The sequence below is a fragment of the Antennarius striatus genome, chromosome 4 (assembly GCF_040054535.1).
Source record: "Antennarius striatus isolate MH-2024 chromosome 4, ASM4005453v1, whole genome shotgun sequence".
In the NCBI taxonomy this organism is placed as follows: domain Eukaryota; kingdom Metazoa; phylum Chordata; class Actinopteri; order Lophiiformes; family Antennariidae; genus Antennarius; species Antennarius striatus.
Window position 1 is genome coordinate 6,167,501 of NC_090779.1, and position 17,737 is coordinate 6,185,237.

Consider the following 17,737-nt stretch of genomic DNA (forward strand, 5'->3'; position numbering starts at 1 on the left):
AATCAGATGCCAAGTTGTTTCTAAGGGTCCTGATTTCTACTGGTCATTGAGAAATACTGTTTGTGTGTGTCTGTGTTTGTGTGTGTGTGTGTGTGTGTGTGTGTGGGTGTGTGTTTTTCATTCTTTGTGTTCTGTGTCTTTTCCTCCAGGTCGAAATGAACTAATAGCCAGATACATAAAGCTGCGAACAGGCAAGACGCGGACGAGGAAGCAGGTAATGACGGGCGTGTGTTTTAAATCCAATCACAGCGTGTGCAGTATGGATCACACAGAATCACATCAGACCAGACACAAGGGCCACGGTGCGAGTGTAGTGATGAAAAGACGCTTTGACAGGCAGAGTGTAGTGGTTATTTAGTTATTTGTAAAGAATTAGATGTCATTTAGAGTGACAAAAATCAGAATAGGTTTCCTTTATTGATCAACTTTATTTCCATGAAGATTTTTTTTGACATTCTGTTATTCTGATTAGTTATTTACCTAAAAGCTACAAAAAATGAAATGAAATTCCAAACCAGACACATGAATGCTGTTTTAGCGCCGATATGTTTCATTCCATATTAGACTTTTTTTTTTAATGTAGAACGCGTGCCTATTGAACACATGGAAAAAGGTCATTTATTTTTTTAGAAAACTCAACTACCAGTCATGCTTGGTGTCAGAGAGGTATCAGAGTGCTTTAACAGCACCCCTCTTCACAGACTTTTTCAACTCACTAATTGTGAGCGTGTGAGAGATTTGAGCTGTTTTAACCCCTTATATTAGCGTCTCCTAAACCTGAGTGGTTTTCTTGCCTTACACCTAATCAAACTGTTACTCAATAATTTTGAAAGAATGAGAAGTACTGTAAATAAATGGCGCACAAAGTCAGACAATAAGGCGCATCACATTCTGGTAGACAGGAGCAGACGCAGACCGCTGTGTGGTGATCAGTGGCTGGCTGAGGGCTCTGAATCCACAGCAGAATGAGCACTAATCAATCACTACACATTAGCACCCGTCACCGTACCGCTGGGTGGGACTCCACTCCACCGTCCTGGTGAACAGGATGCTGTAGTGATCACATACACACACAGGAAATGAAGCGTTGCTCTTGTAGTGACGCTGATGTCACAGAGAGACTCTTCTTGGGCTGCCGCTGGAGTCGTGGAACCAAATCCGTTCCATTGGTACACAAACGTAGTATTATTTAGTCCTACTGCAATGATATCGGAAAGAATTTAAAATTAAAAAGTGGCGGCGTCTCAACTACATGTAGTGTGTCTGAATTCTAGGCCCGTGTTCCCAGGTGTCACTGCTGTCTCAAAAGATGCACATAGATTGGTCTATTCACTGTTGTCAGGGAACTAGTGTGTGTGTGTGCGTGTGTGTGTGTGTGTGCGTGCGAGTGTGTGTACACATTAGTCCTTTCATAACCATAGCAACTCACTGTTTGGTCCCACCTTCTCTCTTTTGTATCTCCTCTCCTCTCCTCCTCCTCCTCTTCCTTCTCTTCCTCTTCCGCTTCCTCTACCTCTTCCTCCTCCTCCTCTTCCTCTTCCTCCTCTCCTCTCCTCCAGGTATCCAGTCATATCCAGGTCTTAGCCAGAAGAAAATCCAGGGAGTTTCAGTCCAAACTAAAGGTACGGCCGTGGTAACCTCTTACATTTCCACTCAGGGTTAAGTGCTTCTTAGCAGCAATCCTCCGGTGGTCGTGCAGTGATGTGTTTCATTTGGAATAAACGCAGCTCATTTGATGACCTCTATGGAGTAACAGGCAGAATAAAAACCACCTACAGAAAAGGTAGAACTTTACAGGGAAAAATATATCACACGGTTCAACCTGCCCTAAAGAAAAAAAAAAAACATGGCATCAATTTGCACCAAGAAAAAAATCATTAAAAAGCTATTTCTATTCCAGATTACATCCATCACAGAACAACAATCATTTTACCATCTCCTCTTCACCACATAATGAGCAGCTATTTGCATTCAGTGTTCAGTTGTTGCTTGAGAACTTATCGCTGTGTGTGGACGGATGCCTGTCACAGTCGCCCCAGTATCCTAGGTGTCTAATTAGGCCTGTTAACCCCCCCCCCCCTCGCTATTCTCTTATATCCATACATTCATTTGTTCCTCCCCTCTTCCCTCCCTCTTCCTACACTCTCTCCACCCTCCTTTCACAGTCTATTAATCTCTTACCCCCCCCTCCTCCCCCCAGTCTCTCTCTCTGTTTTCCGTCCTCACTGTTGGTTGTAATTAACTTCATGTAAAGCAACAACGGAGCTCTTGTTTTTCCGAGAGGAGCAGTTGGAACTCTGGACGGAGACAAAACGAGGAGCGAACCGTCACGAAATAAATGACAGATGATAGTAAAGTTTATTTAAACCAATAAAAATCTACGGTCCATGCCTGTTGTTGTGATAATCTGTCAATGTATGGATTTTTTTTTTTTTTTACAAGAATAATACATTTCAGTAACAGAGTGATATAAACTGTGTTCAAGCCAGACAGAAAACACCAGGGTAACATTTCCATAAGGATGAGGAATAATCATATTTTCCAGCCTCAGTCTCCCTGCTGAGATCATCCAGATGAGAATATTCACTCACATCCGTTGTTGTGCAGTTGAACTAAGAATCTGATTCTGGTTTCAGGTGTTTTTCTCTCTCGCGGCAAACAGGAAGTGTGATTTATTTATTCCTCGCCATGAATTAGTGAGCGGGAGATAAAGGGTTGTGTTCTGTCTATTCATCATGCTTCCTTTACCAAAAAAAAAACACCTCACATTATTTGTTTCCAAACTTTCCAGGACTGTCTTTTGGTATTTGGGGATAATGTTGTTTTTATACCGTGTAATTTATTTGTTGATGATGGTTTTTTAAGGTGAAGGTTGTTTTGCTGAAAAAAAAGAATTTGAATGCCTCCTCCATCATGCAGAGCCACATTTTTGATCTGAGAGCTTTCTCTGCTGTCGGGCTTTAAAACCAAAACACATGGTTTAGTCATTTCAAAGAAATGAGTTCAGGCCAGGGATGTTATCAGACCCATATGATTCCTGGTATTTAATCTGGAAATCCAGCCTGATGCTCTTCTAAGTACCTCCTATAATGTTATTACCTCCCCGAGGAGAAGAGATTTCTCTCTGTGCCAATTAACTTGAGTGAAGCTGCCAATTAGTGATCCACCAGCAATGGCAGCGCCTCTAATTCTATTTGATTCAGCTGTTTTCTGCTTCGAGTTTCATGTTGAATTTAGATGTTATAAATGAGTTCACAAGTTCAGACTTACAGTAAATCTTGCCCGGAGGCAGCATCCCAGACCGTTGGGTGGATGTGTGTGAAGCACACGCATCTCTGCTGCAGGCTTCATGCTCGCCTCTCAACCCTATTGTCGATTTGACCTCACACACCGCCCCCCCTCCTTGGGGGCCACGAGCGAGAGACCACCTCACCTCAACCACGCACACTCATAAACAACGATATATCCCCTAAATCCTCCGTGACATCAGTCAGAGTTAGTTACAGGCAAAGCGTGACACTTGACCTCACGTGATCGCTATTTCAATTTTGTTTGAAATCGGAAAAGGTTAAATCGTTAATAGGGTTTTTCCTCCAGAGATCATCATCATCATCATCATCAAAAAACAAAACACCCGTTATTAATAGTCTTATTTTACGTTTCCTTGAAATATCCAAAAGAAAAACGGATGTAGAAAATCCTGTTTCCTCTCCGGCTGTGTTAAAGTCGACTCAGCCTTACGGTCAGGACAGAACCACCTCAGTGTAGTTCGTCATTATGCTGATGACGATGTGGTGTACCTCTCTGATCCCCTCGTCAGCTATCAAAGACAGGAACAACAGTTCCTAATCAACGTAACTTCATGTTTAATTGCAGCAGCTAAAGTCTCTTGGTTTCTAAACGCTGGTGGGCGTCAGCCCGTCCTGGACATTTTGTGCAGGCGGTGAATTGATGATGCAGCGAAGATCCTGTCTTGTCAGGGTCACTGCAGGGTTTACGTGTGCTGAGAGCTGCTCGGCCATTTGTACCCTCGAGAAAGGTGACGCCGAAAATGTATACACCAGCTACGAAGTCGAATGGAGCTGAGCCGACGCCTCAGGGTAGAAACACAACTTTAGTGTCCACAGTGATGCACTGCAGAGAAATGAGACTCTTCAACTTTGGCCATAACTCAAATTGTCTTCAATTTGTGTGATCAGGATGTAACAGGATGTGCAAATCAGATAATGACAATTGAGAGGAGAATAACATCTTTTATGGTTCTTCCTCTCTGGCCTTTGGCTTTCTCCAGTGTTACTCCAGATAATTTCATTAATTGTTTTTTGGAATTTCCTGTTTTTTTTGTTTTTTTTTCTATTACTGAGTTTGATGCTGTGATTATTGCTTGTATGGAGTTGAATTGTGTGTTCACGATGAAAAGGATGATGAAGATGACCTTTTTTCTTTGTTATCTATTGACATGTAGGACCAGAATGCCAAGGAGAAGGCCTTGCAGAGCATCTCTTCCATGTCCTCCGCTCAGATCGTCTCCGCCACCGCCATACACAGCAAGCTCCTGCCTGGCATTGTACGGGCCAGCTTCCCCGGCAACGCACAGGTAACACACACTGATTACTCCTCAAAGTAAAAGCAGGAATCGCAAGGACAAGAACGATAATATTAATAATATCGTAATAAATCTGGAGGTCACATATGCTCATTTTGAAATCCTGGTGCCTATGTGTGTGTGTGTGTGTGTGTGTGTGTGTGTGTGTGTGTTTCCTCTCAGCTGTGGCAGGGGATGATTCCTGGAGGACAGTCCAGCTCCGCCGCAGAAGAGTAAGCAACGCTCGCCGTGTTCCACACATGAACTGTGTCGATGCTTTAATGAACCTTCACCTGTGCTGGTTAACACTTGATTGACAGTGTCAGTGTTAGTAAGCAGCTTAGGCTTATTAAAATACACAAAGACAAACTTGCGAGCTAAGCTATTATTTGTGTTTATGTACAAGTTATGCTGAACTTGAACATGAAGTGTTGACTTTTCAAGCATTAAAAGTAAGTTAATAAATAAATTACTGTCACCTGTAACAAAGTGATTATTTTATATTCACACAATTCATCCTAATAGATAAATACTGGATTAAATGAGACCCTTCACACCGATCTATCCAATGAAATTAGGTGCTGAAAACATAATTAAAATAATTTATTGTTCATTGATGATTGCCTGACACGTATGTTACGTAAGCGTCTCTCACAGTGTTCACTAATGGTGTCATTTACATCATTTTAATGATCGGACAGATATCAACATGCACCCTGTCTTTTCTCAAGGATGCATCGTCTTCGCAATAACATATCCCGATAAGCTTTGCCTGTAAAAATAATAATAATAATAATAATAATAATAATAATAATAATAATAATAATAATAATAATAATAATAATAATAATAATAATAATAATAATAATAATAATTAGTATTAGTATTAGTATTAGTATTAGATTATTAATTATTATAATTATTATTATAACAACTACAACAGTGACAATAGTAATAATGATAACAATAATAGTAATAGTAATAATAATACTAATAGTAATAATAATAATAGTAATAGTAATTATAATAATAATAAAATAATAATTAGCATATGCAAAGTTTGGATTCTCTGCGGTCTTTCTGCTTCCTTAAATTAGTTTGTCTTTTCCTTACTAGTCCAGGTCGCTGTGCTTCAAGTTCTGCTGGTTTCAGTGCCAGCTGCTGTGATGATGATGATGATGATGATAATGGCACTAAATGGGGCTGGTATAGCTTTTACTGAACTCGGCGATGCTCTTGACATCTTTGCTCCTGTTTCTGTCCATACAAGACGCAGAGCACGATTCCTTTCTGTATAATCTAGTTAGAATGGAACTGGCCCTCTTCTTCTCTCAGACCTTTTAATGCTCTCTTGTCTCTGTGTCCGTGTCTCTGTGTCTTCCAGCATCAAGCCGTTCTCTCAGCAAGCCTACTCTGTGCAGACAGCAGGAACCACAACAATCTCAGGTAAGAGGGCCTAAAGGTACAATTATCTCCTTTCTGGAAAGTGAACAGGCAGTCCTCCCTCTCTATTTAGGCCACTGGCTCTCTACAGGGTGTTTTTTCACTTTGTCTGGGCTCTGTGGTTCCCGGTGCACCCTGAGGTTTGTCTTGTGAAGAGGTCAAAAAGAGAGAATGGTGACATTCTGACTCCTGTAAAAAAAAATAAAAAAATAAAAAAATCATCTTGGTCTGATTTAATAATTTTTTTGGTTTTACGTATGATTTACCATCGACTTGTGTGTTGCTGGACCTCGATCAGTTATGTGTTGTTGAAACACTGTCACATACATGACACCGCATTATCTTTTTTGCCCCAGATTACATTTATTACTCTTTTATTTACTGCACATCTATTGTGTAGTTGTGTGGTTTTAATTCTGTCATGCTTTATTTATGTAAAATAATCTTAGTTCTTTCTACATCCCAATACCTGGGTGTTGTCAAGAATTAAAAGATCTTTAAAAGGTATATTACTCTAATTATCATGTTATAATGTCTTTATTTTGTCAGTAGCAAAAAACTGTCTTCAGTTGAAGGTAATTTTATTTATTGCAGCAAACCGAAACACAGTTTTTGGAACAGGTTTATTGATATCTTCTGGCGTCTACTTTAAAAAAAACATGTCGGGTTTGAACCCTTCAGAGGTCACACAGAATCATGGTTTTTAAGAGTCACCGTCACTTCATCATTGTTACACCTTCACTGCTGTTGTTAAGTATTTTAAATCACTGCAGCCTCATCTGACACTGCAGTAATGGAATACGTGTGTGTGTGTGTGTGTGTGTGTGTGTGTGTGTGTGTGTGTGTGTGTGTGTGTGTGTTGTCCAGGCTACGAGCCTCCCGCAGCAGCCCAGACCCACAGGGAACCAGCGTGGCAGGGCCGCTCCATTGGCACCACCAAACTACGACTGGTGGAGTTCTCATCTTTCCTGGAGACTCAGAGGGACCAGGAGGCGGTGAGGACCACACACACACACACACACACACACACACACACACACACACACACACACACACACACACACACACACAGTCTACAAGAAGCGCTCCCCATTGTCCCATAAACAGAGATGACAGATAACCCCTGGTAGAGAACAGTGTTAAAGCCCTTTGTGTGTATCCTCGTATGCATAACCTTTGTAAAGCTCTATCTCTGCGTCTGCTCACTCCATCTATCATCCTGCCACGCTGAGGACACGCTGTCATTTTTCTGCCTCGGACTCACAGACAGCTGGCATTCATCTTGTTTTTTCTGTTTGGACAGAAAAACTCAGAGTTTAAATTAGACTCTCTTATCAAAGGGCATCACGTTTCCTGTTTTATTTATTTTACATTACTGCAAATAAGGACCTCGCTTTACATTGAATAATCACACATTCTAAGTTAGTGATTTCATTCTGACGGAGTGATTAAAGTAGGATTTTAGCATACAAATTGGGGGATCCTTTAAAACTATTTTAAGCTGCAACTTATTAAAATGAAAGCTGCCTATCCATAATTGTTTTTCTCAGTTTATTTTTTGATTGTATTATTTGACACATTTAAACTTACTCAGTGGGGGATGTCAATGAATTAGAAGTGCAGTACTCCACTTATAACACAGGAGGCAGTATTTAGTAGGTTTATGCTGTTTCTCCACAAAGTGGAAACTTCATCAAACTTTATCAAAGTCACTGAAAAGTGACTTAGTTCAAGTGGGGATCATTAACAGACGGGTAACGTCAATCATTCAGGTTTCCAGTTGTCATGACTACACAGATCTAATTGGAATAAACAAAGAGTTGTTTCAACAGCTTGTTCTTTATTGTAAATAATTTAGGATATATTTCAACATATTAGCATTTAGAATTAAGACATGCAATGTAAATATACTGTACCACACTTTTCTTGTGGGCAAATGTAAGAATATGTACCACATTCATTCATTCATCCATTCATTCATTCATTCATTCACGTTATCAAAAAGGAGACAAACGTTTTGTCTCCGGCTGCTTTTCAAGGAATCGAACCTGGAACCTTCTCATCACTAACCGCCTGTGTCCATCTGTCCCCCTCAGTACAACAAGCACCTGTTTGTGCTGATCAGCCAGAGCAGCCCGAGCTACAGCGACCCCCTGCTGGAGTGTGTGGACATCCGACAGATCTACGACAAGTTCCCCGAGAAGAAAGGCGGCCTCAAGGAGCTGTTCGGAAAGGGCCCGCAGAACGCTTTCTACCTGATCAAGTTCTGGGTGAGCTGACGACATTTCCTGATAATGTTTGATCTGCTTAGTTTCATTTCTTCAGCAGCTTCAGATCTCAGATCGTGTCTGAAAATCTTGAAAAGAAACTGCGTTTACTGATTTTAAAATGAAGTTTGACTTTAAAATGTTCTCTTCTGACAGTGAACATCTTCAGTACACAGTCTTGTTTTCCCTGTATTTTTCCACCCAGTGTCGTGCCTTTGTCTGCATCTACAGGTGCCACTGTGTGTGTGTGTGTGTGTGTGTGTGTGTGTGTGTGTGTGTGTGTGTGTGTGTGTGTGTTTTTTTTTCTTTCCACCTGGGATATGAAGGTGGTGGGTTGATGAAAGCACAGTTGCTTTGTTTGAACACCTGCTCACCTCCTGACTCATAGGTTGCTCAGCCTCCACCTGTGTGTGTGTGTGTGTGTGTGTGAGTGTTACTTCATTGTTCTTTTTCACAGCTGAAGTACACCAAACGCCCTTCAGAAATCCCACGCATCACACTTCTAGTCAATTCATAGTAACGCTGGGACTTAAGGCTTATTTATACCCGATATATGAAAAATAAAAACGTGATTATTTCAAAAGATGTAGCTGTGGCGGACCATTGATTTGACACAGCGAAGAGTCAAAAACAGAAACCCAGAGGGCGTTCAGAGTTTTTTCATTAGTCGCTGACCCTTAACCCGACCCAGCGCAGAATGATGGTGCAAACTGAGGTTCAGTAATGGTCAAGATGCTTCAGCATGTTGGCCTCTAGGGGTCAGGGATCAAACCATTAAGCACATGACCACTCTGCCCACGATGAGATATTTAATCTCATCGTGGGCAGAGCGAATGACTTACCCTGACCTACATCCAGGGTAGGTCATGGTACCTTGAAAGTAGTACCTGACAAGTGCATAGCTTTAACCTTTCAGGGTAGGTCAAAGCTATGCACTGGCTTTGACCATAGATCAAAGCTAGTGCATAGGTAGATCAAAGCACTAGCTTTGACGTTTGGTCTTGGCCTTCACCCTCGTCTTTCTATCTAATCTGGTTCCTGAGTGTACAAAAGTTGAAACTTGACCTTGACCTAGTTTCCTCAAGGTCAAGGTCATCATCTTATTTTTATCCCCTTTGCCGCCCGAGTAATGTGCTTTTTCGTTTCATCTTTCTATCTGCAACGGTTGCTAAGATATTTGGTGGACACGCTAACAGACGAGCGGACGGACAGACGAACTCACGAACACTGACAATTACAATACCTCACCGCTTTGAAGCGGGACGTAATAAAATCTATACATTCGTTCCGTCTTTGAGCGAGTAAAAATGTTTGAGGGAGTGGACTAGTATGAGAAGTGTGACCCATAATCCTATTTGAGTCTAATCTGTAACTGAAGTGAAGTTTGTTGCTTCAGTGTTGTGCAGTCACGTGTGTGTCTGGCTGCGCTGATTCCTGTAGTCAGATCATCCCAATGCATTTTTTTTTTTTTCAATTTTCTGAATAAAATAAAATCAGAGACCAAAACTTTTGACCAACAATCTAACATGACCATACATTCAAGGAATTTTATCTGAGTTACAATGTTCCACTTTTGATGGTGGTGTTGTGCCCTAGAAACGGTTGCCATGATGGGATTGGACTGAGCAATGTTAATAATCAAACACAGACAGAGTGGATGTGATTGTAGCGGCGAGGTTGACAACTATAGAGGCCTGCGGGCTGTGAAGTAGGTTCAGGAAAAATACCTACAAGTATGTATGTGTGTGTGTGTGTGTGTGTGTGTGTGTGTGTGTGTGTATGTTTGTGCACTCCTCAGAGAACTCATTATAGACAGCACAAGCCCTTCTCCATGTCTCAGCCTGTAATCCAGGTGCAGCATGTTCTCATGTTCTCTATGCTATGATTTACCAACTCAAGGTAACACGGAATCTTTTCCCCTGCAGTAACCATCAGAATTCATGTAAAGTGCATTTGTATCACTATGATCTGGAAGAAAATGTAGCTATTCTAAAGGATTCCTGCCTTGCCCCAGGTGGTATAAAGAGGAACAGAACTTCGTGGGTGGAACTCCCCACAATGAAGAAATATTATAATATTTTTTAAAGTCTATAAAAAAACTTTCTTTCACATATAGCAAACATTTCAGGATAAAGTTGGGTCTGAATTTAAAATGTCATTTTCTATTCAGTGTTATGAACATAAATATCTCATCACAGGGTTTGTAGTCTGTAGAGTATACAGTACCCCCCCCCCCCCGCCGCCCCCCTCACAGCCTCATATCAGATTCCCAATTTTCACACATTAAAACAAACACCCTTAGAGGAGAGCAAGACAGGAATGCCCCCCACCCCCTCACCCCCCAGGAGAGACAGACGTGCAGGAGTTACATGAAAAAAGATTACCGTAACTTTTCCATGAGGATAAAACTGAATCATTATGTTTCCTACAAGCAGTAGTCCTGCTTATGGGATTCATTCTTCTGTTAAAAGTAGTTCCTGTGAAACTATTTGTTCACACCCCTTAAATCAGGAAGTGGAAATATTTGTGATAAATACCTGAATAAATCCAATCTACAGTATAATCTGTATTCTACTATATAAAGGTGTACATCAAATTCGAGGAAGACTTACATTTATGGTTCCGTGTGCTTCTTTGTCAGTCCATCGTGTTTCTGACCATAATTAAAAAAAAAAAGTGTGTGTGGGAGGGGGTGGTTGTTTACAAAATCACTCACCAAAACTGAAGTACTGGACCGACACCTTTTAGTGTTAATAGACTATTTGCATTTTCTTTTTTTTTTTACAAGACGTCCACAGGCTCATGCTGTGAACAGGATTCGCTTCAAAAGGAGAACTTTTCAATATATTGGAAATATTAAGTATTTTTTCTTTCTTTCACCAACAAAACCCACCCAGGATCCTGCATATCTTTTTTTTTGACATAGTATCCCCTCCTTCAGATAACCCCGGGGTTGTATGATCATGCACCAAATAAAAACATTAGAGACTGAGGAAAACACATGTGATAAAAAAAGGTCAGCAATTCATTCATTCACTTTCAGTAACTGTTTCTTCTTCTTTCTCGGATCACGGGGTTGCTGGAACCTCTCCTAGTAGACTTGGGACTCCGGGCATGACGCCGGTGCACCGTGGAGACGATTTAACACAAACGAAGGACAGTTATATAACTATTATTTGCACTAAAAAAAATGAAAGTCATGAGAGGATTCTTATCAACCCTTCATTTTAAGAGTTGCCAGCAGAGGGCGCTGTGTGCAGAGCCCAGCAGATGTCTTGCTCATCTTCATGCTAATGACTCAGTCATCGAGTTTTGATGTTGAACCGTGACGTCTGTGCTCTGCCACCCCCCCACCCCCCCACCAGGCTGACCTGAATCACAACATGCAGGATGACCCCGCTGCGTTCTACGGCGTCACCAGCCAATACGAGAGCTCAGAGAACATGACCATCACCTGCTCCACAAAGGTGTGCTCCTTCGGCAAGCAGGTCGTCGAGAAGGTGGAGGTGAGGACGAGTTCAAACTGCAGCGGGTGTCCGCAGTAAATCTGGGATCTTCTTCACAAACGCCGATTTTTCTCTACCTCTCTCTCAGACGGAGTACGCTAGGTTTGAAAATGGGCGCTTCGTTTACAGAATCAGCCGCTCCCCCATGTGTGAATACATGATCAACTTCATCCACAAGCTCAAACACCTGCCCGAGAAATACATGATGAACAGCGTACTGGAGAACTTCACTATTCTGCTGGTGAGGACATCACTTTGTCACTAGTTGAGTTCTGAATCACATTCTGAATCAAACCAAGTTTGTTTGGAATTTTCCTTTATGTTTATTTTCTTTCTACATTAAAGAGTCAGAACTATGAAGTAATACAAATAGAGTTATGTAGTGGACTGAGAAGGAATGATTTAGATTCCATCAGCTGCTGATCTGATTATTGCTTTAGCACTTTGATGCCTTCAATCTCCTGGGGTCCTTCTCTGGGATGGGTTTCCAACCATCTTCCTGAAGATGTTTGCGTTTGTTGGTTGATTATCTTTCACTCTGTGTCCAACTTAACCCAAACAGATCACTGGGTTTAGGGTTGTTGATCTGACTCCGTCAATTTCCTTCTGATTTATATAACTCTTTCATAAACTGGAGGTGTTTTTGAGGTCATTCTGTTGCAAAACTAATGCTGATCTCGCAAAGCACAAACCAGACTGGATGGTCACTGAGGAACGCTGGCGGTGATGCTGGTTGAGTCCCTTCAGGTTGTAATACTAACGAGTAGAGCCCCTCCACACCGGTTTCCTTATGACAACCTCATCAAAACCTTTAGTTTTAAAAACTGCAGACAGATAAATGAGGATGGACTCGTTGTCTTTTCTCAGTTGAGCAGTAGAGCTCTGCCTCAGCACGGCGTTCTAGCACTGGTGTTGCTGTGGAGCGATCATGAAGTGGCCTGAAAGAATTCTCCAGGAGCTCCAGGGGAGAGGCTTCTGGTTTGGGACTTTCATAATCTTTTTTTAATGCATGTTTTTGATTCAGACTTTTTAAAGGCGTCTTCGTGTGATTCGCTCTGATCGGTACTGGTGAACTGATCCCTCCAGAGAGTTAGTTACGAGTAACTCTGGTTAAGATGATGCAAACAGTGTGAAAAGCAGTCATCCAGGTGACGAGAGGCTACTTTGGAGAATCTAAAAAATAAAACATTTATTTTTGTCGTACTACTTCATGTCATACTTTAGATGTTTGTAATGCAGGAAATATTTGATTTAAGACATTTTAATTTTTGAATTTTTGTCCAAACTTTTTAAACTTACTGCATCTTTTGACACCTTTGACATCTTTTTAAAAATATATTCATTTATATGTGTGTGTGTGTGTGTGTGTGTGTGTGTGTGTGTGTGTGTGTGTGTGTGTGTGTGTGTGTGTGTGTGTGTGTGTGTGTGTGTGTGTGTGTGTGTGTGTGCAGGTCGTCAGCAACAGAGACACTCAGGAGACGTTGCTGTGTATGGCGTGTGTGTTTGAGGTGTCCAACAACGAGCATGGAGCGCAGCATCACATCTATCGACTCATCAAGGAATAACACACACTTGCACGCGCGCACGTGCGCACACACACACACAAACACAAACACAAACACACACAAAGAAACACACTTGTATGGCCTTTGCTTGGTGATTGTTGGTGATTTTGGAGGTAAAGTGTTCAAAACAACATCCAAACAGCTCCACCTAGTGAGAAATAACTGCATTTCCACTGCTGCCCGCAAAACATCAGAGCAATAATTGGGTAAATGTAATTGCCATCAGATAGAACAGCATGCTGCAGAATCCTCTCCAACACAAGCATTTCTACACACAAGTATGAACTCTATGTCATTAGCTGTAATAAGCACAGTGGCCGTACAGTGGTGGGAACACATCAGAATCCTCCAGGGTGGATTTTCAGCTCAGATCAGGGGTTTGACAAGACCAGGAGACGTCAAACACCCGTTGCCTGGCTCCCACCCCCACTTCTTTTGTATTTTCCTGTTCAAATGATGAGAACCAAAGCGGTTTACCGTCAAGCCAGGAAGAAAAACAAAAATCTCACAATTTTTGTCCCTTGTGACAAAAGTGTGTGTGTGTGTGTGTGTGTTAATTGCTAAGATACGGACAGACACTGAAGGTCAGACCCTGTGTGCCATCAATAACCAGAGAAAGATATGACACTACTGCGTTCTATTAACAAAAAAAAAGATTAAAGGTGGTGTTTTATTCAAAGCCACTGCAAGTTGTGTGAGCTGCATTCTTGCACAAAAAAAGAGGTTTGTCCCAAAGAAGAGAATTCAAATTTTTACCTTTTTGTATGTTTCCTTTATAAAAAAAAAAAAATCAACAACTAAGAATAGCTTCTAAACTTTGGGAAATTGTTTATTGATAGTAGCATAGACTATATTTTGATTCCAGGAACACTATCTAAAATTTATGTTAACAAGTAAATATAAGTGAAATCGATCAATTCAGGTATCTTTTTGTTCATGAAGACTAAAGATAAATAAATAAAGAAGATCCTTCAGACATCAGACATGATAGCAAATCTTTTAATGTTTCACTGTTGACTTATAAAGACCTAAAGAAGTTTAATTTAAGACATGTTGAGGCCGGTCCGTCTGGAGGCATTGTGGATCTTTGCCATTTGCAGTGTTCAAGGGAAGGAAATGTCAAGTCAGAGCTGTAGTTTCTCTGATCAAGTTTGACTAACTAAATAAAATTAGGTCAACATTCCTGCACCAGCTAGCTTGAGCTTCAACGTAACTTGTGTTCAAGCCTGAACTGTTTTCTGTCCACATGTTTGGTTATTGATTTTTAATGTCAGGACGACGTGTTATAATTAAAGTGGTCAGAGGCACACTTCCTTCCCTTTAATCTGCGTGAGGCTGTTTTGTGTTTTTTTTCTAATTAGATTATATCATTTCAAAGTTTAAAAAAAAGACCAAAAACTGTTGATAAATTGTATTGTAGCAGGTGATCGGTGGTTTGTCTGTGTCATGCTTAGCAGGAAGTGCCTTTGGTTGGAATCAGCAGTAGATATTTTCTTGTATCTTGTTTCATGTAAGTCCTGATGATTCGATGTTGTAGATGGTGTAGGGCGAGGCCCCTCGGTCAATATGAACACAGTTACCTGTCACAACCTCCAGTTTTCAACATCACGGGTCTGATTATTATTAATATAAGTCCATGTCTTGGTGCAATTTGAAGTCAGCTCTAAACTTTTGAGAGAGAAACAGTTTTATATTTCCTGCGGGATGTCAACGACACTCATTCTTATTTACTTAAGCTCTTAAGGCCCCTTTAAATTTATTGGCATTTGCGTTTGCATCATATACATGTGACAGATTCTTGATGCAGGAGCTTGAACATCTTGAATAAGTACGTTAAAGTATTTATAGTTCGTTTTTCAGATGTAGAACATTATTGATGGTCCGATCTGAGATCATGCTCAAAATGTAAGGGGGAACCCCTGTCGAGAGTCAGGAGAGAAGGTTGATACCACCCTTAAAAATATGTCAACGACACTATAAGCTTATTTAGCTTAGCATGGAGACCAAGTTGGAGAAACAGCCAGTTGTTTTCGGTCCAGAAAGAAACTCCACCAAACAGAACCCGATGTACGTATGTTTCTTTATAGGCATTAAAAGTTTCAGAAACAGTGAAAGGAAGAAAAAGATTGAATTATGGCTTGAAAACTTTTTTTGAAAACTCAATGATGAGTTACTGTCCATGCAGAGCAATCCTTGATAAATTATAAGAGGTATATGTTAGCTTTAAAATTGATCAGTGTTTATATAGAATGTAGGGGTGCAGGAAAAAAACAGGACATTATAAGTCCCATAAAGGCTTCCAACTATAAAGAAGCCATCAAACGTCACGTCTAGATCCTGTCAGTGGTAACGTACAGCTCGTTCATCTTTCCTCTAAGCTAACAAGCCGCTGTTTTCACCGTGGCAACAGACATAAGTGGTATCAATCGCCTCTTTAATCTCTTGGCCAGAAAGTGAATGAGCGCATTTTCTAAAACAATTTCTGCAAACGTTACGTTACAGTTAGCGTCTCGTTTTTCAAACATGCATCAACAGTGGAGATTAGAATGAACTGATTAACACAGTGCCAACGCTCCCAGGATTATGTTTCCCTGTGTGACCAGCTGGGATGCTATTTGGTGTCCAGATTACCCAGAAACACTTAACACTGTAACTGTCCCAAAATGAGCCATCTGTAGTCAGACGTTGCCAGATGTGCAGTATCTGAAGTAATGAGTCGTTTGCTCACTCATCTCCATCTGATATGGAAGGACCTTCAGTCTTCTATGTTACTTCTGAAACACGAGGTATCATGCGTCAGTCATCTCTCCCCAGCACACTGTTGGGTCGTTTTGTCAAAAAAAACCCTCACAAAAACGTCCCTACCCTCAACATTATGGTGTCAAACTCATTCTATTGTCAGGCAAACTGCTTCCCAGCAGAGCGCCAACAAGTAACCAGGACGTCGTAGCAGAAGGACAACAGTGGCCCTCTGTCTGGATGTAATCTACCACCTACTTACCAAAGACCGTCTGCATACAATACAGGGGAAACCTTATTTATTACACTAGAGGAACTCAGTAGCTTCTGCCAAAAATAGTTTCAAGGAAAGAGAGTATCACAGAAACAACTTTATCTCATGACCTACATGGACAAAAATACCACAAAGTAAACGTGAAGGAGACTTAAAATCCTTCCTGTCTGGATCCTGCTTTAGAAACACGTGCAGTCACACGTCTTTGTCTTAAATTTGATTCTATTGAACATGGACACCTCTTTATCATCTTATTTGGCAGCCCTGTATGAAAACTGGAAAGTGTGATTTCTTTTGTATTTCACGAGGATTTGAGATAAAATGCTGTTATAATCACAGGAACCACAGCAAACACACGATGCCTGCAGAGTCTTGCAAACATTGTCGTCTGTGTTGTCAATGTCGTCTCGTATGTACAAGTTGCATATTTATCTTTCTGATCCACGTGTGGCACATGAATCCTGTCTGTAATCAATTCCAAAATGGCCTTGACTCTTTTTGCTCCAGTGCATGTGCAGCTCCTCTGCCGGCGCACTGAGGGTTTTTGATAAGGTGCTTTGTATAAAGGTGACAATAACGTTTATTACAGATGTTGTGTATATCTTTGATATTCTAATGTTTATCCTATTTTGCGAAGAAGAGAGTACATTTAGGTAAAAAGTTAGTAATGTGTGTTTATTGGTGCAGCACAGGGTCTGATCTTTGCTTTGTAACTTTTTCCCCCTCATGGCTAAAACTATGTTAGATATTTTCTAGCTTTGTAGAGACTTTGTACGCATATGCTATTCAGTTTAAATAAATGGTCAGTTCCAAACTGTGCTCTCATGTCTTGTCTTGACTTACCTTTATGTACGATATTTTTGTCAGGTTTGACTTATATCTATTGAAAGTTTCTTTATACTGTATCTAAATGTGTGGATATTTAGGAGGTTGGAGCCTACATGACTAATTCTGACTATATTCTACCACTGTAATAATGATTGTGTCATAACTGTGTTGTCTGACTAAATTGAGGAAAGATCAATGTGATGATTAATACTCTGACATCACAATCAATCTCTGAAAGCACTCAGAGAAGCAATAGCCAGAGCTCCAGTAGTAAAAACTAGAAAACCGTATCCGTATTTGACCACAGCACCACATCAGATCATAAGATCAAACACATTTGTGTCTTAAAAAATGGTCTGAATATACTCAAATAAATTATTGAGATCATGTTATAATAATAATAATTATGATGATAATAATAATACAGTATTAATAATTACAATAATAATAAATCCCTCCAATGAAATTACTTTTTTCCATTCTAAATATTCACACCCGTGTGTGTATATCGTACAGGCCTGTACACACAC

The 17,737-nt window shown here is 40.6% G+C and overlaps 1 protein-coding gene across 2 annotated transcripts in view; it reads left to right on the forward strand.

Annotated features, from left to right (window-relative positions):
- LOC137594171 (transcriptional enhancer factor TEF-1-like) overlaps positions 1 to 17,188 on the forward strand; it is a 37,269-nt gene extending 20,081 nt beyond the window's left edge. For both annotated transcript variants that reach the window (XM_068313476.1, XM_068313477.1), the window contains exons 3-12: positions 150 to 214; positions 1,560 to 1,622; positions 4,466 to 4,597; positions 4,769 to 4,818; positions 5,970 to 6,031; positions 6,896 to 7,023; positions 8,125 to 8,298; positions 11,661 to 11,801; positions 11,890 to 12,042; positions 13,253 to 17,188. In XM_068313476.1, the coding sequence (XP_068169577.1) occupies positions 150 to 214; positions 1,560 to 1,622; positions 4,466 to 4,597; positions 4,769 to 4,818; positions 5,970 to 6,031; positions 6,896 to 7,023; positions 8,125 to 8,298; positions 11,661 to 11,801; positions 11,890 to 12,042; positions 13,253 to 13,366 (1,082 nt within the window). In that variant the 3' untranslated portion in view covers positions 13,367 to 17,188. The remainder of the gene's footprint in view (positions 1 to 149; positions 215 to 1,559; positions 1,623 to 4,465; positions 4,598 to 4,768; positions 4,819 to 5,969; positions 6,032 to 6,895; positions 7,024 to 8,124; positions 8,299 to 11,660; positions 11,802 to 11,889; positions 12,043 to 13,252) is intronic.
- Positions 17,189 to 17,737: the final 549 nt, after the last annotated feature.